The sequence below is a fragment of the Bombus fervidus genome, chromosome 14 (assembly GCF_041682495.2).
Source record: "Bombus fervidus isolate BK054 chromosome 14, iyBomFerv1, whole genome shotgun sequence".
In the NCBI taxonomy this organism is placed as follows: Eukaryota; Metazoa; Arthropoda; class Insecta; order Hymenoptera; family Apidae; genus Bombus; species Bombus fervidus.
Window position 1 is genome coordinate 787,887 of NC_091530.1, and position 23,824 is coordinate 811,710.

At 40.2% G+C, this 23,824-nt stretch overlaps 4 protein-coding genes across 5 annotated transcripts in view; 3 read left to right on the forward strand and 1 right to left on the reverse strand.

The window, feature by feature from the left end:
• Flo2 (flotillin-2) overlaps positions 1-23,824 on the reverse strand; it is an 85,752-nt gene that overhangs the window by 35,046 nt on the left and 26,882 nt on the right. The gene's annotated exons all lie outside the window — the stretch shown is intronic.
• On the forward strand, positions 1,218-5,296 carry LOC139994572 (glucose dehydrogenase [FAD, quinone]). The gene is made up of 3 exons (XM_072017375.1): positions 1,218-1,316; positions 2,977-3,355; positions 3,559-5,296. The coding sequence occupies exons 2-3, from the start codon at positions 3,014-3,016 to the stop codon at positions 5,092-5,094; spliced, it is 1,878 nt and encodes a 625-aa protein (XP_071873476.1). The 5' UTR covers positions 1,218-1,316; positions 2,977-3,013; the 3' UTR covers positions 5,095-5,296.
• On the forward strand, positions 7,017-12,085 carry LOC139993963 (glucose dehydrogenase [FAD, quinone]). Its single transcript, XM_072016167.1, has 5 exons — positions 7,017-7,723; positions 8,317-8,573; positions 9,915-10,079; positions 10,267-10,419; positions 10,514-12,085. Exons 1-5 carry the CDS (start codon positions 7,213-7,215, stop codon positions 11,810-11,812), a joined length of 2,385 nt encoding a protein of 794 aa, XP_071872268.1. The 5' UTR covers positions 7,017-7,212; the 3' UTR covers positions 11,813-12,085.
• Positions 15,282-19,868, forward strand: LOC139994017 (glucose dehydrogenase [FAD, quinone]). Of its 2 annotated transcripts, XM_072016265.1 has the most exons (4): positions 15,282-16,599; positions 16,656-17,400; positions 17,683-17,866; positions 18,519-19,868. In XM_072016265.1, exons 2-4 carry the CDS (start codon positions 16,996-16,998, stop codon positions 19,823-19,825), a joined length of 1,896 nt encoding a protein of 631 aa, XP_071872366.1. In that variant the 5' UTR covers positions 15,282-16,599; positions 16,656-16,995; the 3' UTR covers positions 19,826-19,868. The 2 variants fall into 2 exon arrangements, with proteins under 2 accessions (XP_071872366.1, XP_071872367.1); XM_072016266.1 differs by having other exon boundaries at positions 15,282-17,400.

Here is a 23,824-nt window from a genome sequence, read left to right on the forward strand (position 1 = left end):
AACGACGAATCCGCGTTCTTAGTTCAAAAGAGCATACCTACACCGAGCTTTCCTTTTTGATGGTACGAGACGAGTCTGCTACAGTTCATGTAGTCTTCCAGTAGTCAACTTAACTGTATTACCAATAAAGGTAGTCGTCTACTGAATTCAGTTAACTAGTTATCATAAAAAATTTACGCGACACTCGCTTCGCCTCGTCCTATGACTCATATGTCGCTACAACGATATAGTACATAGTGTAAAAAGATACGCGCTCAAGTGAAATAGTGTAGTGAAGTAAAGAGTACACGAATAGAGGTGCGGATTCGTGTAATATACATAAATACGTTATTAGAATATACGTGAAATAGAGACTTATAAAAAAAAGAAGTTTACCTCGATATTCGTATCGAACAAATAATATCGTATTACGTGTATCACGTTTTACGTTTCGCGTTTAATTTGCCGATCAAACTCGATATGTATCGACGTTTACATATTCTGTGAAGAGTCTAGTTGACTTTTGTCGATCCGAATCGATCGTCGAAAACCTGGCCCGATTTCTGTGGACATACGCGGTATCGTGCAAAAGTTTCCCGTTAGATAGACTTTTTATTTTGTATTTCAAAAGCGATATTTTAAAGAGTTTTAAATAATATATACAATTTTTTACTTAACATTCTTTCATATATGTTTCTCATATCTCGTTCGAATATAGCTTTTCGAATAAAAGAGCAGCGTTGTACTTTTATCGGTAATTTATTTAGATATTATACTTCAGGAACGTAGTACAGTATGTACGAGAAGTATTCGAATAATCTCTTTGCGTCAAGATACTAGGCAGTCCATGGAATTCAAAGTTAAGTAACATCTGTAAACAGAACGGTGTATCAAGCAACAATTTTCAGCAAAGAAACAAATTTCCGGCCGCGATGAATTTTTGTTTTTATATTCCAACAACGATATCTAACAGAATTTTAAGTAATATCGGTAATACAAGCGATATGACAAGCGATAGAAAATTGTATAATATACGAATACTGTTATACGATTGTTTAATATTAAATAGTTCTAATTCCTTGAAATGTCACATTTGAAATATAAAATGACAAAACTAGGACTGGAAACTTTTACACGACATTGTACGTACATGTATATGTATATCGCTACATTACTCAGAATAACGTGAACATTACTGTTTATCAGGGAATAAAGCAAAAGAAGATAGAAAATTATGTACATAAATAGCGAGCGAGCGACGCGTCAACATTAAAAGTAATTCGTACTCGAGGTAGGAGCTATAGAGGAAGTGCGAAATCGAACTAGATTTCTTATTGGTTCGTTCCATTGATTTTATATCGATAATTAAATTTGAAAATATTTGATATTTTGTGAAAATCCATTTGATAGTTATCGAGTATAGAGTACAGAGCGTTGTCACTATCGGCATTCAGGAAATATTTTTCTCTACACGTATGACCATCGCTCGGCGTTAGTTTTCTATTTATTTTATATTTGTTATAGATAAATTGAAGGCAAACTTAGATAAACGTATGATATATCAGGTCTGTAAATATGAAACCGGAATTTACCTATAGATGGCCCTAGCTGATAATGTAGTTATCGCTAAGCTGCGTCATTGATGCCAAAAGTCTTCGTTGACATCTCGCAAACATTTTCGACTCGGAACAATACAAGTTTCATGCAACAGCATAGTTTGTAATAGCGTTGAACATGTCGAATTTTGTGCCTGGAAACTAGGATTTGCGGACAGCGTTGATTTTCTGTTACCATTTGAAGAAAACTGCTGCAGAATCGCATCGAATGCTTGTCGAAGCTTACGGTGAGTATGCTCTTGGTAAATCACAGTGCTTCGAGTGGTTTCAAAAAATTCAGAAGTGGCAATTTTGACGCGAGGAACGAAGAACGTGGAATACCACCGAAAAAGTTTCAAGACAGAGAATTGCAAGTCCATTGTTGGACGAGGATGACGCTCAAACGCAACAACAACTCGCTGATCCATTAAACGTGACACGAGAAGCCGTCTCCATACGTTCGAAAGCCATGGGAAAGATCCAGAAGGTGGGAAAATGGGTTTCACATGAACCGAACGAAAGACAGCAGGAAAACCGAAAAACCACTTGCGAAATGCTGCTCGCCAGATACGAAAGAAAGTCGTTTCTCCACCGAATTGTGGCTGGCGATGAAAAATGGATATATTTTGAGAATCCTAGGCGTAAAAGATCATGGGCAGCTCCAGGCGAACCACCGATTTCGACTACAAGACCAAATCGCTATGGACGGAAGACAATGCTCTGTGTTTGGTGGGATCAGAAGGGTATGATCTATTATGAGCTGTTAAAACCTGGCGAAACCGTTAATACCGAGCGCTACCGACAACAAATGATCGATTTGAATGAAGCTTTGAATCAAGTCAAGGAAACGATTGAAAGGTTCAGTTGGGAAATACTTTCGCACGCGGCTTACTCACCAGACTTGGCTCCGTCCGATTACTATTTATTTGCATCGATGGGACACGCACTTTCTGACCAGCACTTCATTTCTTACGAAAATGTACGAAAATGGCTCGATGACTGGTTTGCCTCAAAAGAGCGACAGTTTTTTTTTTGGCGTGACATCCATCAATTGCCAGACAAGTGGGAAAAATGTATAGCTAGCGATGTAGCGATGTAAACGTGTATTTTCTATACAAAAATTCCGGTTTCACATTTACATACCTGGTATATGAAAAATAATTATCTCTCTCGTCGAATAAGTTTAGATCAGGCTACGTAAAAACGCGGTCGCCTACTTCGAAATACGTTTAATTAATGTTAAATAGGTTTCACGAACGAAAGAATATAGAACGTTTCTGTAAAACTATCGCATCGAAACCGTACGATTTTAATTCCTTCCCTATAAACGAATTTTAACGTCATTACCCAATACGATTATCGAATTTTCTACCAATTTTACACTTTTGTTTTATAATTTTAGGAGGCGTTAATAGCGTTCAGCTAAAAAATAAGATAAAATGGACTCGTGTATGAGCGCAAATTGTGCGGCAGCGCTATCGTCAACGCCAGATTCCATTTTTGCTCAATTCATACAAGTACTGTTGGCAAGCCTGTGTACTTTAAGCAAAAGCGGGGACTACCCAACCGATCGGACGGAAGAGATTTTGGTTTCGGAAAGAGAATTCGATTTCGTGATCGCGGGAGGTGGAACGGCGGGTACTACGCTTGCTCATAGATTGACGGAAGTAACGGATTGGAAGGTTCTACTGATCGAAGCTGGAGAGGATCCTAAACCCATTACCGATGTTCCCGGTCTCTTGCTGACGTTGCTCGACCAGGCTTACGATTATTCTTACAAGGTATGAAAATTAAATTAAATTAACGCTCGGGAAATCGATCCGATCCATTACTAAACTAATCGCGGCAAAAGTTATTTTCATTGACAAGTACAATTATTCGTAAGTGTTTGTCTTCGAAGGAAGAAAAGTACGAAGAATGTAAAGTTCTCTGGGTAAACTCCGTCTCGAGGCGTGCGTTTAACGTCAACCGTTTCTGTTCGCAGATCGAGCCTCAAGAGGGTATCTGTCAGAGTATCAAAAATAAGCGATGCAGATGGTCGAAGGGTAAGGTTCTTGGTGGTAGTTCCGTCATCAACGCCATGATACACGTGTTTGGGAACGAGATGGATTACGACAAATGGGCCAGTCTAGGCAACGAAGGATGGAGCTACAAGGAAGTGCTTCCCTACTTCAAGAAATCTTTGAATTGCGCGGCAGAACATATAGCTAAGTGGGGGGAAAAGTATTGCGGAATCGGTGGGCCGATGAACGTCGGATACTACAATTACTCCTTAACAAACTTCCAAGACATCGTCTTAAATAGCGTACGTGAGGCAGGATTGAACGTTCTGGAACCAGTGAACGGTGATCGTTTCATCGGATTCGGAAAAGCAATGAGCACCATGGAAAATATGCGTCGCGTTAATGCCGCGAAAGCTTTCCTATCTCCCATCAAAGACAGAAAGAATCTGTACGTGATGAAATCCAGTAGGGTGGACAAGATTCTATTGGAAGGTGATCGAGCGACCGGTGTTCGTGTCACCTTGAAGGACGGTCGATCGATCGATGTAAAAGCATCGAAGGAAGTGATTCTTTCCGCGGGGAGTATCGCTAGTCCTCAAATAATGATGCTTTCGGGAATCGGACCCAAGAAACATCTGACAGAAATGGAAATACCGACCGTGGCCGATCTACCGGTTGGAGAAAATCTTCAGGATCATATGGTTTGGTTAGGAATTCACGTAGCTTACGTGAACGAATCAGTAATGCCACCATCTCCAACATTTTTGATGGACGCAACTTACGAGTATCTAGCGCACAATTCCGGAGAATTAGCCACTACAGGGTTCGATCTTGTCGGTTTTGTCAATGTCAACGATCCTAATTCCGCGTATCCGGATATTCAATTCCACGTTGGCCATCTTCCACGTTGGAACCCGATCAAAGTAGAATCTATATTGGCATCCTTTGCGTTTAACGACGAATTGATACGAGAAATGCAAAAGAACGTCATGGAGTCGGATTTGCTCGTGTTTTGCGCTGTTTTATTGAATCCTAAGAGTCGAGGAGTGTTAAAGTTGCGCAGCGTCGATCCAGCTGACCCTGTCAAGATCTACGCGAATTATTTAGCCGAAGAGGATGACCTGAAAACGTTGTTAAAATCCGTCGACGCTATCAGGTCTTTGTTGAATACCGAAACGATGAAGAAGCACGGTATGAGGTTGCTACATTTCGATATTCCCGGATGCCGACATACGCAGCCCGATTCTACCGAATACTGGGAATGCAGTATCAGACACATAGGTACTTCGTTGTTTCACCCGGTTGGAACAGTTGCAATGGGACCGTCCAACGACCCCAGGGCCGTCGTGAATGCAAGATTGAAAGTACACGGTATCGACAGGTTACGAGTGATCGATGCGTCGATTATGCCAAACACCGTTAGCGGAAACACCAACGCACCGACGATGATGATCGCGGAGAAGGGAGCGGATATGATCAAAGAGGATTGGGGGACAAGAGTACACGTGGAACTGTAAAAAGTCTGGCTCATGTACGATATATTTCATAGTGTCGTTAGAGTCCAATAGAGTTCGATACGCGAAACGCGTCAAAGCACGAAACGAATTAATAATCCATGAAATTATACGAAAATCGTTTTTCTCCCGGTTATAATAACAACGATAATAATAATCTGTACCGCGTACTGTAGAACGTTGTAATAAAATTAATTTCAAGAAATTCGTCGATCACTTTTTTAACGAATAGGATAATTCAAAGTATTTAAAAGGCTCGCTTACCGTGTAACTTGCGAACAATTTTCAAACTGCATCACACGACCGTTTCTCGATTCTAGAACAGCAATTGCAACAGATAATTGCATCGTAACATTCCGATGCATTTTATGCCACTTTTGTAACTCGGTGAACGCACTTATGTCTCAATACCAGTACGTTTTACACGGAACAACGACAACTCGTCGATATGGATGCAGAGCAAGTCGTAAAGAATGTATTCGTTAAAGAATCGGAATCATTTGCAACAAGATATCTAGCAGATGGTTGAACAAACTTCGTTTTACGTCGTAGCAAACTAATCGGAATTCGGTGAAAATTTTTAACTACGAACCATTCCGTAAGATTCGTTCGCGACTCTACTCGTTCGTTCACGAAGAATCCAACTTTCGTAGAATTTTAGTCTATGATGATAGCAGATGAAAAGCAGCAGGTCTCGATTTTGTCACGGTGATCTCGGAATACAGGATAATCATATTTTACATACCAGTTGGCATACCATAGCCATCGAAACTACAATTAAGCAGTAACGACATACCTGTGTGACGGCATCCAGCGATAAACCCTCCGCAGGAACCAAACCCTTGATATAAAAATCCTCCCAAGTCTATTCCTATTCTGTTCTGTTTTTGAAATAACTGTCATAATTGGAGTACGAATCTCTCACCTTACGTGCGGAACGTGAAATAATCTGGAACCGACGCGACAATTTCGCAAGGCTTTAACCAGGAAACGAAGCGAAATGACTTTTCTAATAAACGAAAGCGTGCAACACTCGAAGCCGTTGCAAAAAGTACGGGGTAACAGGGGGACGTCGCAAGAAACAACGCCATCGGCTGCATTTCCATTGATCTCCGACGAGAAGGCAATCAGGCTGCCACTTTCCTTCTCAAATCGATTATCGATGGTCAGCGATATCCGTAACAAAGATCCCGCGACCCTTCCCATAGCCAACCGAGCCTTAGGTTGCATCCATTTGTGTATCGACGTCCAACCGAGTCGTCAGGTACGACGGTTTTCACCTCGGCTCCAGATAAGTGTCGTTTTAGTGTTTTAACGTTGCGATATACTCGATAATTTTTAACTTCAACGCGATAAAAATGGGATTTAAATGGGTGTGACGTATGTATAAAAAGCTGACGGAAAGTGAATTCGATAGTGTAAAATTAACAACTTTAAGAGAGATCGTCTTTTCTTTGCTTGCGTTCTGCTTCGATCCTACGACGATGATTTGCTTTAGAAACACTTGATTCGCCGCGTTTTCTGGAAGCGATAATGTAAGTTCGTGCAATCTAATATTAACATCTTTCGCGTAAAGGTAATTCAAATAAGAAGCCACGTGCCTGTCATCATTAAGTAATAAACAACGATATTAGTGACAGGTAGTATTCGATGGGCTAAAAACACGACTGCTTTTAAAGAACGAATGGCAATTGCCCCGTGTCGTTGCTTCGTTCCCATATGTAAACGACGAAGGCGATACGATCAGCTAGCGAATTCTTTGTCGTTTAAGCGACGTTCGAAACCTTTTTCTTCTGCTACTGGGCGTCGTTCTCGTTTTCCGTTTACCATATCGAATTACATACTTTTCGAGCGTAAGCGTAATTTAACTAATTATACAATTGTAAAACCTACGTATGTTGAAAATCGGAAACGTTAGAAATACCCGTTAGCAAAATTCTTATTTATCGTACATTTATCGATCGACTTCTCCTATCCACTCGTTGTCTTTAGAATTCCTTTACCCAGAAACTACTCTGTACAAACACGTTGCCAAAATCAATACGTAGCATCCAATTCGTTCTCCTCGACAGTCGAGCCAACCATCGAAAAGATCAAGAAGGGTTATCGTCTCGAGAAACGATGTCGTGGGTACCTCCGGATCTAGCGAGCCTGTGTTCGCCCCATTCCACCGTGTCAACCTGTCAACCGCCTACGTTCATGTTTCTGACGCTCGTCGCTCATCTCTTCGGTTATTCGAAAGACTCTTATCATTATTCGTTTGGTGATTTCGATTCTCAGAGTTCGGCATGGAAATTCGATCGCGTCGAAGAATCGACAAAATCGGAAGCCGGCGTAGGATATTTCGCAGACTCGCGGCAACATGGTATTTACGGCCGGAAGATTTCGTTGCTGGACGATCCTGCGTCAATGAAATCACCGAGCGGAGTTTACGATTCGGTACTTTGGTACGATCGTGAAACTTTACCGAGAGCCAAGGATGAAAGCGACGACAGAGAGGCAGTTAACGCTAAAATAGGTTCGTGGATGGCGAATTTAACAGGAATTTACGATTTCTATCCGCGAACGAGAATCGTGGATCGACCGATCGGCACGCCGGTTACGATTTACAACGACTTTGTTGCCGAGAAAGGTAAAGAACGATCGATTTTTGTATGCGCGTTATGTGTTTTTGTTTGGAAACTGCACAGATTTCACCCTTTCTTCCCCATTATGAGATAAAAATCGTAGAAAGTGGTAGAACGAAGGAAATTAGATGTTTTTCTTGGAATATGAATATTTTATTCTTCGCGTTTTATCTTCCTCTGCGTTGTTCAATGATATTCGATGTTAAATTCGCGTATGTAACGTTCGAGTCGTAATATGAAATTATTTAGCGTTATTAGCGTATATAGTAATATTACGTTCACGCGTAATTGCGACAGAGGCAATCAACTTTTTATACGTAAGTTGACACAAAATAACGACGTTGGTACAGTTCAAATAGCTACTATCTAAGTGAAAGTATTTGTCTAACGCGTTTATTTTGCAATTAGTAATCTGATAAGATCAGAATATTAACATATATGCAATATCTAAAAAACATTTACGTAACAGTATGAAAACTCAAAGCAAGACCAAATAGAACAGGCATCGTCCCCTATTTTAGAGGCGTGAAAATTCTTCGATCGTTTATTACTTAACTCGAATGCATATTTTTTTAATTTACGGTGGTAATTTTTACAGGGAAAACGTACGATCAACCACGATGGATAAACGATGCCACGAACGGACATCCAGGTTCGTTAACTCTGGAAAATCAAGTAAACGACCAAAATTACAATCTACGAGCGGCGCAACAAATTTCCATGGGCACCGAGGTCACTGTGAATTCGCCGCGAGCGACAAATTTGCCAACGAAAGTGTACGATTTCGTTATCGTTGGAGCTGGATCGGCAGGTTGCGTTCTTGCGAATAGACTAAGCGAAGTAAAACATTGGAAGGTAGCTACCTGGTTCGTCCTTTGGTTTCAATTTGCGATCACGCGGAAGCTCTCGGGGTTGGTGGCGGTGCAACTAGCTTGGAAACGATTGCTCGAGCCAAGTTAGCCGAAGATAAGCCGAGGAAAAATGCAATTTTTTTTTTTCTTCGAGCGTTGATCTGCGAGAAGATCGAATTTGAATATTTATCGAGTACACGAGTTTAACTGATTTATTCAACGTTTTATTTAGTTGTTGGCCACGCGCCAGCAATTTCCACGTGCTTTAAACGACAAATTTTAGTTGACTTATCGTTACTCGTGGAATAAAACCTGCAAACCCGGTTGTAAATACCGCCAGTCGTACGGCGCTGTACGTATTTAACATATTCGTCGTAGAATCAATCGCCAGTGATCCATGACGAATTTTTTATTTTCACCGCATCGTAAAAAGTAACTATTTTTATATTTTAAACAACGTAAAAAGATGTTCGTTCGATCGAATGTAAATATTCGGTATCTAAAATATTCGTTTTTCAAAGTAATAAAGTACACCTTTCGAATGAATTTATAGTCGGTCGAGTTTGCAGGAAGAAAAATCGTAGAAATTTTTATGCAGACGAACGAACGTAATAAACTGATGCAGGAAAGTCTGCGCTAAATTCCATTGCCGTTCAACGAACAGAAAGGATACGTTTTTACGGACACGTGAAAATAAGAATTAGCGAGACTTTTACTAGCGTGGCGCATTGCAAATCGGTGACTAACGAATGACAAGCTGAAGCGATCTAAGCGAAGATCGCGGCAAAATTCTACAGCGAAAGAATTAAAACGATCGAGATAGATAAAAGGAAACTCTGCGCTTTTAACGAAATTGAAGCTACTGAAAATGCAACTATAATATACGTAAAAACAAAAGATGTATGGAATATCGATATTAACGTATTACGAAGAACTTTTGCTTTTTAAAAAATATTTTATGCCGTAGCACGCTTTGTCGCGTTTGATGCGTAAAGCTTGAGAAAGCTGATAATCCTCTCGTTGAAAAGTCCAGGGCTTCTTTGAAACGGGTCACGGAACAGAAGATCGTCGATGATTATGTCGTGACTACTCGAAGGCTTCGTAGCGATTAAAACAGGCCACGAAACGCATCACGCTTATTGGATTATTTTGAGAATCGTCGACAGCGATGATTCTAGATGCGTATTTTCAACGACGGTATCTTGCTAATTTACTATGATATAGTGATTTAACGATTTGACGATTATAAATACGCCACGTAAAATACAGTTTCGATTCGTAAGTATATGACATCGACTAAGAGAAACGGAAACTATTTATTTCCAAACTTTTCGATCGTTTTCAGATACTGTTATTGGAAAGTGGCACGGAAGAACCAATGGTAGCCGATATTCCGGCGTTCGCCTCTATGTTACAAGCCAGCAATATCGATTGGATGTATCGTACGCAACCGGAGCGACACTCTTGTCGATCGAGACGGGGTAAAAGTTGCGCGTGGCCAAGGGGCAAGGTACGTATTCCGATGGTCCAACATCGAACGAAGAAATCAATTACCGTCAAGAACGTACCGAGAGTTTGAAATTTCAGAAATACTAAACGATCGACAAAGACTGTCGAACTTGGAAATTTTGTTCCTTTATTATTTACACGTATTTACAAGTATCCGAACTTTAAAAAGTGTATCGTCTTTCGTATAGGTGATGGGTGGTTCCAGCAGTATCAATTATATGATTTACATTCGTGGTAATCCGAGAGACTACGACGAATGGGCGGAAGAAGGGAATTACGGGTGGAGTTACGATGAAGTTTTGCCATATTTTCTCAAATCGGAAAATAACAAGAATCCAGAGGTGACGAATCGATCGAAGCTTTCGTTAAAATCGTAATATCGAAATCGAATGAACGGGTAACGAGAAGATGGAATAAAATCGGTATTTTCTCCAGGTCGTGAAAAGGAATCCGTACTACCACAAAGAAGGAGGCTATCAGTCGGTAGAACGATTTCCATATACCGACGTCAACGCAGAGATCCTGTTGAACGCGTGGCGAGAACTCGGCCACGAATCGGTGGATTCCAACGCGAAGAGCCAGCTGGGCGTGATGAAACTGCAAATGACCTCTGCTCGTGGAATGCGTCAAAGCGCGAACAGCGCGTTCGTCAGACCCGTCAGACGCAAACGGAAGAATCTGACGATCGAAACCGAGGCTCACGTCACGAGATTGTTGATAGACGACGAAACGAAACGCGTGATCGGCGTCGAGTACGTTTCGACAGCCACGAGATTTACAAGATCGGTTTCAGCTAGGAAAGAGGTGATTCTGTCAGCCGGCGCGATCAATTCGCCTAAAATCCTGATGCTCTCTGGAATTGGTCCGAAGGAAGAGTTGAGGAAACACGGGATCAAAGTGGTCAGCGATTTACCAGTTGGAAGGAATCTTCAAGATCACGTGACGATGGATGGCATCGTGATCGCGCTAAACGTTACTTCGACGAGCAAAGACAACGATTTGAAAGAAAATGACATTTTTTATTACGAGAAAACCCGGATGGGGCCACTATCGGCCGCTGGAGCCATTACCTGTGGCGTCTTCCTGCGGACGATTTCTCAACGCGAGTACGATCTACCGAACATACAGTATACGTTCGATGCCAGCAATCAGCAGGATTATCTGAAAGATCCCGAGGAATATCGCGAAACAGCGGTCGAACCGCTGTCCTATTACGACGCTATTAACGTTAGACCGATTTTATTGTCGCCGAAGAGCAGAGGATATATACTGTTAAACGATACCGATCCGTTCTGGGGACCACCGTTGATCTATCCCGGATATTTTACGAGCTATCCCGACGCGGATGTATTGGTCGAAGGAGTAGAAGCTGCTTTAGAGTTGTTTCGTACGGACTCGTTTCAAAAATATGGTTTCCGGCTGATCGATACACCTCTGCCTTCGTGTAGACATTTCGTATTCGCTACGAAGGATTACTGGAAGTGCGTGATGATGGAGTACACGGCAACGATCTATCATCCGGTAGGTTCGTGTAAAATGGGGCCAAATTGGGATCCCGATGCGGTCGTAGATCCCACGTTAAGGGTATACGGAGTTAGCGGTCTGAGGGTCGTCGACGCTTCGATAATGCCAAAGATCGTTAGGGGGAACACGAACGCGCCTACTATCATGATCGCGGAGAAAGCCAGCGATACGATCAAAGAGGACTGGTTGCATGGTAAAAAGTTTGTCTAAGGCGACACCACCTAAAGCAAATATAGCAACGTTCGCGGAAACAAACAACTTTGAATTCTACGAGTAGCGAGGCTTTGTCAGCGTTTCGACGTTGAAACGCGGAATTCTTTTCGTAGAAAGGTAGAAAGGGGTAGAAAAGATTTATAGCGTTTATATATAAATAAATACAACGAATAGATCGCGGAGCTATTTTTAGTTTAAAAGTTAGCACGAAATATTGGTTTGACATTTAGAACATGGATTACTCGATGAAAAAAACGATTACCTTCGGAAATATTCTATAGAAAAATACACGTACGTTCCTGTACAAGTATTTCTTATCATATTAGGTTGTCCGAAAAGTGTCTCTCTTTCGCAAACGTGTTTTTTACAGCAGTGCACCTTCGTACAAAGGTGAAACCAAGTCTGTGAAACGTCGCGGTGTTTATCTCGACAGAACAAGATGGATCGTACGTAATTCGACGAAATAACATAAAACAAAAAACGTTGTGCGTCTATTACTTCCTCGTAAAACGAAAGAAACGTTTCGAACATCCCGATATTTCATCAAGTATTAATATTTCTTACGACATAATGTAGGTTAATGTAATTCGCGGTTAGAGGTCCCGCCGCGCAAGATATTATGCGTAATGACACAGAGAAAGTATATAATCGTTAGTTAGAAACGAATAGGTAAAACCTTAGACTTTAGACCACCTATACCCTATACCGAAGATGAATTCGCTCTAGTACGTACTTTCTTCTCGCGCTTCGATGGAAACGAATAAACACTACTCGATCTCCCGTTTGCTTGGACGTATCACGTGTTGCCTGCTGTTAGGCTCGTACGAACTATCGCGTCTATTTCACTGTGACATTCCAACGTTTTTACATCTATGTATTTACATATTTGTATATGTATAACGAATATTTTTGCATCTAAGAGATAAGTTCCATGTTATTCGTTGATAGGCTAAAATGCGAGTAGACAAGTACCTTCGTCCGGAATATGGAAAGACCAACGAAGAATGTAACGCTATGGTTCACCATCTTACCTGAAACAGAAAAACAAGTCGTATTACCTTTTTATCCTACAAACAGGCGAATAAAGATAAATTCACGCTTCGCTAACACGTTCAGCTTGTGTTACTCGTGCGTCTAATTTATTTGTTCTGTACTTTCGCTAAATGCGAGGACACGGTACCTTCCGGATCAGCCTGCGAAACCTCATCGATGGGCGAATGCAGCGACCGGATTTTACGAGACGACGATCGCTTTAAACAGTCGCGATCGATGTTTTCGAGAGCGCAAACGATCGTAATCGCCACCGCGTGAGTAAGTTACTTTATGGCGATTCAATCGCGACGGAGATTTCGGGCTTTTTTGGCGATTCCTAAACGATAACAAAACCTGAACTTTATAACTATGTCACGAATGGGTAAAGATGCAACGAAGCTTGTATAATTGTTACTTGGCATCGAGACATCAAAGTGCTAAACTAAGCGCCCATCGGTCGTTAGATTATCAGTAACGAGCAGCTATGAAACGTACCGATTATGAATCGTCTCTCGTTCCAATTTCTTCTGCCAATGCTTGTTTTATTGGCGCGATTACGGTAAGATATAATACCGTCCGTTTTTTTTACGGCAGGAAGATTACTTAAGATTCTATGTTCTACTCATTTACAATGACCTCTGTCTAATAACTGCACGAAGGAAGATAATCTTCTAAAAAACATTGGCGAGCATCGCGAAACACGCGAAGACTCGTGGATATTATCGCACGATCTACTTTTATGAGTTTCAAGTCGACGATTCTTTGATCCGGATAAAACCTGATCGGTAAACCAACGATACGGTTTCATAAGTTATGTCGATAAGTTATTCTATATGGAAACAACAAATTCGCTATTTACGATCGTAAAGTTTCGATTCGCTAAAATCGGTTGACCATCGATCGATAATTACGAAAGTTTCCGATCGAAGAACGACTCGACTAAAATATTAATATTTTTCTCGATCGCACAGTGGTAAGTTCTCTAGAAAATTTCGTTTCTCCGAAGAGACGAAACACGATGATTCAACACCCGATTACGCGATCATGGCCACTCGTCGCTAGAAGTATAACTGACATCGCATAGGAACGAAAAACTTTCACTCGAAGGGTCTTTCCCAATTTTTTAAATACGCGGTAGTATACGAACGCGATATCATACAACTGGAGTGAAAAGGCAACTTGACCAAGGCGATTTCAAAATAGCCCGGGCGAAAGTGAAATGCTTCCGTCTAACGTATGGTACTTGTAAAATACGGCGATGACGACGACCGAAAGCCGAGTAGCAAGGGATAATCAAACAGAAAGAGAAGGAGAAAGCGAGCGAAAAATGCAAAACCGTCGTTCGTCCTTCGGATCTTCGTCTTCCAGTCCATCGATATCCCACGAAAAAATCGATCGAACGCGAATGAAAATGCTGCTTGAGATTGCTATTTATTAAATACACGTACAGATTATTTATCGCGTGGTAAACATTTTTGAATCTATTTTTATTCGTGTGCGTTTCGCTTTTAAAAACGATTTGTAAGAACGTTGCGGTATTAAAATTCACGCAGAGACGATCGATCAACGGTATAAAAGTAGAACTGTTTAGTCAGAGATTTCTTCATAACGAATCTAATGTTTATTCCAATGAATTTTATTTCCACATTTCCATAATACAATTATATAGTTAGACACTGTTTATCGATGTCGTGCATGTCGTTTTTGCATTATTCACCTAGATATAAAAAAAAAAAGAATGTAAAACGGGTCGCGATTCAATTGGAAAACGATATTATGCATGCTTATTTGCAAATATGATTACATCTCATTAAACAAAGTGTATATAGTACGTATACAGCGTGGCATAACGCTCGATGTGATCTTTTCGACGAGCGATGATTGATTTCGTGGGGAGTCCCCGTAATCAAATTTCCACTAAAAATACTTGTCGCCGTTGATCGTTCGCGAAAGCGAAAATCAAGTTTCAGTAATTTAGTTGCAGTATCTTTGAACGATCGAATGGAACCGTCGTACGATTCACGAACCGATTCGGCGATAAATATAGAACGCCAATTTTTCAAATCAGATTTTTAAAAAGATACGCATTTATAGTAACTATAGTAACTGAACCGCTTATTTGGCAAATCGATTAACTTCACGAAATAAAGAGCCGAGAAAATTGATAAAATTATATAACACAAGACACTCTTATCTGTTTTACATAGGCGTCAAAGGATCGCTTCGTTAGAAGTTAGTTTCAAGAATCGATGTAGACAGATACGGTCAATTAAACCGCTGCTAATATATCATAAATGGTAAGACTCCTAATGGATACAGCGACTTCTGCGATTCTAGTCACATAACCATCGTTGTAGGTGAAGGTAACTGGATATTTGTGTCTCGGCGTTTAGATCAACCTGTTATTTTACTACATCGACGTTTATTTCAGTAAAATGTTCGTAGGATGCCGGTGCATATAACGCTGGTGTAACGATCGTCGCATCGGTCACCGATTGGACACACGTACGAAACATTTCACCCCAAGGGTCAGTAGTAGTCGGTTGGTAGGACCAAAGTGGTGGTACTACGGGTACGTTTTATACGTAGAACGTAATGTTCGAGCATTCAGTCTTTCGCTTTCTCTGCGTTCGCGAGTTGCTCGATCGGCTTCCATGCATGCCTCCATGCATGGTCCACGAGGATCGTGCCTTTTTCTCAACCTCACAGAAAATACCTAGTCACGCGATCGATCGTTCGAACGATTTTCGTAGAACGACGGTAACAATCGATAGTCCGAAACTGAAGAGTGAGTATCAAAGAAACGATGATTTAGCGATGATTTAGTGTCGTGGAAATAAAATAAAATCTACAGAACCGTTGGGCAAGTAAAGTTGAATGGAACAAGTGCTGCAAACGGTAGTGTCAGAAACCATGATCTATTTAGAGAACACTCTTACGTTTATACGATTATTGTTTACGTTTCGTGAAAGTAACATGATACTTTTTTCAATTTTTGAGTCATGATTAGGCGTCGTTAAACGAACACGAGAACGCGAGAGTGAGTTTCTTTAACCGCGCTTAATTCTGTTTGTAGCGTTCCATTCGACGAATCAAAACGAACTTTGTTACTAATTTCCACCGACGTATAATACTTCCATTGTACCAAAAATACCAATCGTTACGAGATCCGTAAAAGGAAAAGAAAGCGTATCGCGACCCTGACTGAAAATGTACGATCGGCAACGAGCGACAGGTTGCCCGTGAATAGCGATGTCACTGGACTGCATCGTTAAAAAAAAAGAAAGTTATGCAAACGCGAGATTACTTGGAATCGTTTCGCAGCATGCTTTGTAGTTGCTTCTCGTCGAGTACCGGTATCGACGACTGACAGTCGGAATGACGAGTTTCGTGCCGGTGAATATAAGCCTCGTTAACATGTAAGTGAGAAACCGTGTTTCGAAGTTTCAGGTTTATTGTCTCGTGATGATACAAAACGTCACTTTTGAGCAACAGTGCATAGAGCAATTAAAAAATAGTGGACACGTAAGTCGAATCATTGAAAAGGTGTTTTTCGCGCAGGTGTAAAGTTTTAGAAGTTCATTTTACTTCCTTTATCACTGTGAATACAGAAAAATATGTCTTTTCTCGTCTTTGCGAGAAGCCTTTGTAGGAAATAAATCACAAAGAACTCGCTGACACAAAATTCTCATCTTCCTCGAGAAGCTTACTCTTGTCAGCGAATTTTAACGTACAATTAAATCAAAGATCGGGTAAAATTCTTCACAAAATTTCCGATTGGCAAGAACGTTATCTTATCTCTTTGTAGGTTTTCTCAAGCGTACGTATTAAGAAAACGTTGGTCCGTCATTCACGAATCGAACGATTCTTTTAATTCGTCGTGAAGAATTTATTTTCCACGACTTGCAACGGAGCTTTGTATAATAACAGAGCTCGATGACATCGTTCGATTTTATTATTACAGAAGCAGACGTTCCACGGCACGATCTCTTCTTTCTTCGAGAATGTTCAGAAGACTCGACGTGTAACAGATAGTTGAAGAAGAAGCAAGAAGCGAAAAAGAATTGAAAGTCGAATGTTTCGTTCGAAACGTAGCTATAATCAGGAAAATTTGGCGAAAAAAAAGTTGATAAAAAAACGGCAGCAAAATGAGTATCGTGACAGCAGCCACGTTGGCGATAAAGGGTGCCACTGTTTTACTTGGAAAGGTGGCGATAATTCCTATTATCATAGCGGCTCTAGCATACTACAATTACGATCTGATGGATCCTGAGAATTATCCTAAAGTGACGAAGAATATACGGAAAGAATACGATTTTGTGGTGGTGGGAGGTGGATCGGCCGGAAGCGTGGTTGTGAACAGACTTACAGAAAATCCTAAGTGGAATGTGCTGTTGTTAGAGGCTGGAGGACACGAAACCGAGATAACGGATGTCCCTATACTATCCCTTTATTTGCACAAGAGCAAAGTGGATTGGAAATACAGGACTCAGCCGCAAGATTCCGCTTGTCAAGCGATGATCGATCGACGATGCTGTTGGACCAGAGGAAAGGTTGAAACATTTTTGTAACAAAGAAATACTCTGATTGAATATTTTATTAACGCTAGAACTATCGACAACGTCTCGGCAAGATTCAACGTTAATTTTCTCAAAGATCTCTATTTCCGAGTTTTCAGTAGTTGCGAAGATACAAAGTCGGAAACCAGTCATTTGGTCTGGTACAGTAGTTCTAACGTTAAGCGTAAAGTATACGTATGAACGTAAAAGTAAAGAAACGTATTAAATATTTTCCCGATTGAAAATATTTAATATCTCTTTTTAATGCTATTTTAGGTTTTGGGTGGCTCGAGCGTGCTTAACACGATGCTCTACATTCGAGGAAATCGACGAGATTTCGATCAGTGGGAAAGTTTCGGAAACCCTGGGTGGGGTTACGAGGATGTTCTGCCTTATTTCAAAAAATCTCAAGATCAAAGAAATCCCTATTTAGCTCGCAACACTAGATACCATAGCACTGGTAAGACGCTATAATTTTAGACAAATATTTATTAACAATACTATACCTAAGTGATTTTTCATAAATTATTATCAGAATACATTACTAACGCATTAATGTAACAGATGTTATTAACAGAACAGATTCCAATCTTTACGTATGGTGAAACGAGTATAATTGAAAAATACCATAGAAAGAAAAATTCCTCCGTTGGAAGAATACGCGTGAAAGATTACGCATTATATTTCGATCATTCGCATAATTATCACTTTCTTTACTAAAAATTAGAGTATCAACAATTAACCGTCATAGCGATAAACTCCACCAAACTGATGTACGACATATTATCTAAGAAAAAAGTGGTTAAGTTGGTTGTGATATTGCTCTAATGCCAACGATACTTCAATTCCATACGCAAGTGATTTTAATTACAAATGATCTTGCCGAACAAGAGATTTTTAAAATACGTGCAACAATTACGATGCGTAAGAAGAGTGAATCTGTTTGAAGAGAGATAAAAAATTGATTTTCAATGATAACACGGCATTTGCATCGCATTACTAACGATATGTATAAACATCCATCGATCGTACTCGTGCTTCTATTCTCTTTTCTCTCAATTAAGATGAAACGATCTCTAATTCGACTAAATATTTGTCGTTTCTTCTCGAAGGAGGGTATCTGACGATTCAGGACTCACCCTACAACACACCTCTAGGAGTGGCCTTTCTACAGGCCGGCGAAGAGATGGGCTACGACATAGTAGACGTAAACGGAGAGCAACAGACGGGCTTTGCTTTCTACCAATACACCATGCGAAGAGGAACGAGATGCAGCGCCGCGAAAGCATTCGTCAGACCCATTCAATTGCGAAAAAACTTTGATCTATCCCTGTGGAGTCACGTAACCAAGGTCCTGATCGATCCACGAACGAAAAAAGCCTACGGCGTCGAGTTCATCAGAGAAGGCCGAAAAGAGGTAGTCTACGCCAGGAAGGAGGTCATTCTTTCGGCGGGTGCCATAAATTCCCCTCAGCTGTTAATGCTCTCGGGAATTGGACCTAGACAACACCTGGAAGAAGTGGGAATTACAGTGGTCCACGATTCTCCTGGAGTCGGACAAAACCTGCAGGATCACATCGCGGTGGGTGGTCTAGCTTTCTTGATCGATTACCCGATCAGTACCGTGATGACTCGCCTGGTGAACCTTAATTCCGCTCTACGGTACGCCATCACGGAAGACGGACCATTAACCGCGAACGTAGGCTTAGAGTCCGTAGGTTTTATCTCGACGAAATACGCGAATCAAAGCGACGATTGGCCCGACATAGAGTTCATGCTGACCTCTTCCTCCACTAGCTCCGACGGAGGCACGCACGTGAAAAATGCTCACGGACTCACGGACGATTTTTACAACCGAGTATTCCAGAACATTAATTACCGCGACCTGTTCGGGGTGTTCCCCATGCTTCTCAGGCCTAAATCTCGCGGTTTCGTGAAACTGAAGTCGAAAAACCCTCTGGATTATCCCCTGATGTACCACAATTATTTGACCGACCCTTACGACGTGAATGTCCTGAGGGAAGGCGTGAAGGCTGCGATAGCTTTCGGAGAGACGAGCAGCATGAAAAGATTCGGTGCCAGATTTCACAATCGCGCTCTACCCAACTGTAACCACATACCTATGTTCACCGACGAATACTGGAACTGTGCCGTACGACAATACACTATGACGATCTATCATATGAGCTGTACAGCGAAAATGGGTCCACCGACCGACCCCATGGCCGTCGTCGACCCCGAACTCAGAGTCTACGGTGTGACCGGGTTGAGGGTAATCGACGCGTCCATTATGCCGACGATCACCAACGGGAACATAAACGCACCGGTGATCATGATCGGAGAGAAAGGCGCGGATTTGGTTAAGAAGCAATGGCTATCACGGAGGAAAAGGGACAACGCCACGATCGTCGCTACGTGACTGGAAGAATTCTTACCGAGAAATCAGCTTGTCCCGTCGATCGCCGCGTTATTTCGTAAACGACAAATAGGAGAAAAGGGACTAGCGTCGAGATCGACGTAGATCGACATAATGGAAATACCGTTCTCCGTCGATACGGGCGTTTTATTAGGGTTTTAATTTAACGATACGGAGAAACGCAAGGAGCTGTGATCGTTTAATTGTCGCTAGGTTCGCTTATAAGTAATTTGTAAGTAATTTATCGATCGAGGAATCGATGACGTTAAAGGAAACGCGTATTTTATATTTTTTTCACGCGACTAAGGAATAGGAAATGTGACTGTCATAATGTACGATCGAATCGTTTCGTCGTTACTTATACCGCTAACGATGTAGACGTATTCGATGCGAACCTTTAAAATCTGAAAGCCAGAAACAGATTCGTTTTCTGTTACCCAAAAAGGAACATATACATTTTTTTCTAAAATATCGAAATATTCTAGAATAGAGTTACACGTTTTGAAAGAATTTTTCGATAAGCGTCTGCTCCTCGGAAATTTATGGTTTACCGATGTCTTTTTCGATCCTCTCACTTTCTTTTCTTGGGTCAGATCGAAAGTTGTCAGAAAGAAGGAAAAAAAGAAAAAAAGAAAAAATAAAAATATACCAGAAGTAAATTCCGCATAACTAGAAAGACATTGCTCAAGCCCATGCTATTTAAGAATCAACTATTTTTTAAATATTTTTTTTCTATTTTTATATCGATATGTCGTCGTTCTATAATTATTATCGTGTCCTCGTTTTTATTTTACTCCGTGTTACACAAGGAATAAGAAGAAAAAGATTCAGAAGGAAGACATTTCGCGTTTAACTGTTGTACCACCAGAAATTACCGATGATTGAAGAAAAACGAAGATAAAGCATGCGACAGCTTCGGCAAACTCGTTTTAATTTTTAAAATTCCCGTATTACAACATAATCGATAAGCAGCATTTACACGTACTCGATCACCCAATGAATTGCTTACTTATGCAACATGATGTATGACCCGCCCCTTTATACAGGGTGTGGTGATATTTCTCTGGGTTTAATCGAGAAGCTATAAAGTCGTGAACGAACGTCGGTCAACGTAAGCAAGAATCAACGATCTGCTGCGCGTGCATACCGATTACTTTAACCGATTTGAATATAGGTCGATGTAGTTTCGTATATTTTAATTACAATTGAAATCGAGTCGATCGATTGACGATCGATGTTAAATCATGATGCCTAGAATGTAGATTTAACGAATTAAATAAATAAGATATTCGGAACAGAAAACAATACGAGTTACAGATATGAATAAGTCTCGGCTCTACGTGAATACGTGTTACCAACAATCTATTACGTAATATTGTGATCTACTTTCGACTCGAATAACTATGATGCGAGTAATGCGAAACGCGAATACGTTTTATTTCAATTTTAAATACCGGAGGTTCTGCTTCTGGAAAGGTATTGTAAGAAGCAAACGAGGTATCTGAAGGAGACTTGTAAGTAGGTTTGTAAAATCGAGACTAACTTTTTCGTTTGTTAGAGATGGTATACATATGTAAAAAGTAATAGATAAATGCTAATTCGAATAATTTATACGTAGCTACAACATTCGTAACTAACTTATTCGTAAATTAAAGAAATGAATGCGCTACCTGTGACCAAATAATATTTATTTTCCTATATCATGATATAAATGTCGTTACCATTAGAACTTGTTGATGTTGTAAATAATTAATACCGTTATTTATTAATATCGTCAAATTCACCGGATACAGTATGTATATATTTTAGTCGTCATCGATGTTCCGAAAGCTCGAAAACTAGAATAATAGTAATAGTAGAAATAGTGGAAATATTTATGTTAAGTCAATTAATTATAATTAATTAATGGCTACAGGGGGTAGCCACCCTTAGTTTCCAATGAAGAACTTTTTTTATCAGACTCTACGTTTCATTCTCGTAACATCAAATTTCTGTAATGACACGAGAGTATGATTAATCAGTATGTCAATTCTATAGTACTTTTGATAGCCACTGTAGCATTAAGTAGGGTTTTTTGAATGTTAGTCTTTTTACAAAATTTACCGAGCCTGGCAATCTCGAAGGTAAATGTACGAAGTAAATACACTTGCAATTAGTCACCGTGGAAGGTAACCGTTTTATAATTTATTGTATCGAAAACTGTAAGTGAAATAAATATAGACACGAGACAAATACGTTTATTCAGAGTCGATAGAGCTCAAAATAGAAGCTTTATTTTCAACTACCCTACAAATTATCCTGCGAAGAAATATCTTACAATACCGTGTTCGACGAATGATGGAACGTTACATTCGTCGGTCAATCGCGGAATATGAACTGGAACGTAAACAATTTTTCCATCGCTGAAACGCGATAACCGAATTACATTGCCAATTACATACCTCTTAAACGTCCTTGAACGTATGTCTAGACGAATGAAAGTACACTTCTCTTGCAACGCGTTACGTAAATCATACAACGATAATAAGAGATTCTACCGATTTTTTCCTCTTTTCGATAAAACACGTGTTCTTCCTACGTGCGTTATCTGTGACATCCAAAGTAACGTCACACGTATGTACCTACGTGCTAAATGATGTTCGTTCCACTAAATCAGCATTTGTATAAATTTGCAGTCAAGATAATTAAAAAATGTTTGACGAACGCGTGAATAGCCCAACATTTTATAGCCCAACGAAGAAAAAAGTATTAATTAATCGCGCGAGAAATAAAATTTTCAGGCAATTCGACGTTTTAATAGCAAAAGACGATCGATTAAGAGAGCCGACAAATTATTCGAGATTGCCTAAATGTCCGTATCATTAATTTTCCAAAATTGACCAGAATAATTTTTACGAGAATGCGTAAATAGATTGTGCAACGATAATTTCGACGAAATTTCAAAACAGTCTTACGCAACCAATCATTCTTTCTTTATGGGTTTCTGAGATTGTCGAAAATATTGCTCAATTGGTGCCTTGTTGCGTGCTCAGTGGAACAAGTGGATACAATGGTTCGTAAATGTCTACGTATAGTCATGGAATTGTCAGTGTTAATGTCGGTCAAACTACCGACTAAAGGATTATTATTTAACACGTAATTGCAGCCATGAAACTTTAACAAGGCTCGAGAAAAGTAAAACGCACTACATGCACGTGATGCACGTCACGCAGGTACGCAGCGATCTCTGAACGCGAGATCCTGAAAATAAGATTCGTTGTGTACGCTCCTTCGAGCTCTTCTTAACCGATAAAGAGGTACAAATAAATTTCACTTGGCGTATAAAAGTTTTTTGATAGAAAAACGTCTTTTGAAATATTTAGAACTTGATCGAAGAAACAAAAGGACCGTATAAAAGCGTTTTTCAGATGATTTAACGGTAAAGTATCTCGGACATTTTGCAAGACGGATAACTGCGTTAACACGTCGAGATGTGCCGAACTTTCTCGCATCGTATGTGCGTCACGAGTAGATTGCGTTGAACTTTCCGAAAGAAAGACATTCAAAACGGTTGCTTTTATCGAAACGTCTCTCCCATAAAGACGCTACGAAATCTTAGATAAACCATTTAGCAATGGAGGAGGATAGGAAAGAGGGGAATTCTACGTGAAAAAATAAGCCAAAAAAATAAAATTTGAAAATTTGTCAAGTCCTAACCGAACACGTTCAAATTCTATCTTTTTGAAAGTAACGTCTTAAACGTAAAAATATTATTCTACATTTGTAACTTATTTTGATACGTAGAATAATCTTCTGCCGGTCGTTTATTCGGTGACTGGCCGATACTAATTGGCATAAATTTTCAAATTTGATTTTATCAAAGGCAAAATTGTATTCTATACTTTCGTACAGTGAACTCATTACCGATCGCGATTGGGAATAATCGCTGGAGCATCCTGTATAAATGAACACGTAACGCGATGACTCGTCAAATATAATTATAAAGAGAAATAAAAGTTTCAA

Bases quoted from the DNA above. Each gene is read 5' to 3' on its own strand.
- LOC139993963 (XM_072016167.1), top strand. From the start codon at position 7,213: ATGTCGTGGGTACCTCCGGATCTAGCGAGCCTGTGTTCGCCCCATTCC. The intron at 10,080-10,266 runs GTACGTATTCCG...TCTTTCGTATAG, and splicing joins GCGCGTGGCCAAGGGGCAAG to GTGATGGGTGGTTCCAGCAG. The intron at 10,420-10,513 runs GTGACGAATCGA...TATTTTCTCCAG, and splicing joins AAAATAACAAGAATCCAGAG to GTCGTGAAAAGGAATCCGTA.
- LOC139994572 (XM_072017375.1), top strand. From the start codon at position 3,014: ATGGACTCGTGTATGAGCGCAAATTGTGCGGCAGCGCTATCGTCAACG. The intron at 3,356-3,558 runs GTATGAAAATTA...TTCTGTTCGCAG, and splicing joins CTTACGATTATTCTTACAAG to ATCGAGCCTCAAGAGGGTAT.
- LOC139994017 (XM_072016266.1), top strand. From the start codon at position 16,996: ATGAGTATCGTGACAGCAGCCACGTTGGCGATAAAGGGTGCCACTGTT. The intron at 17,401-17,682 runs GTTGAAACATTT...ATGCTATTTTAG, and splicing joins GCTGTTGGACCAGAGGAAAG to GTTTTGGGTGGCTCGAGCGT. The intron at 17,867-18,518 runs GTAAGACGCTAT...TTCTTCTCGAAG, and splicing joins CACTAGATACCATAGCACTG to GAGGGTATCTGACGATTCAG.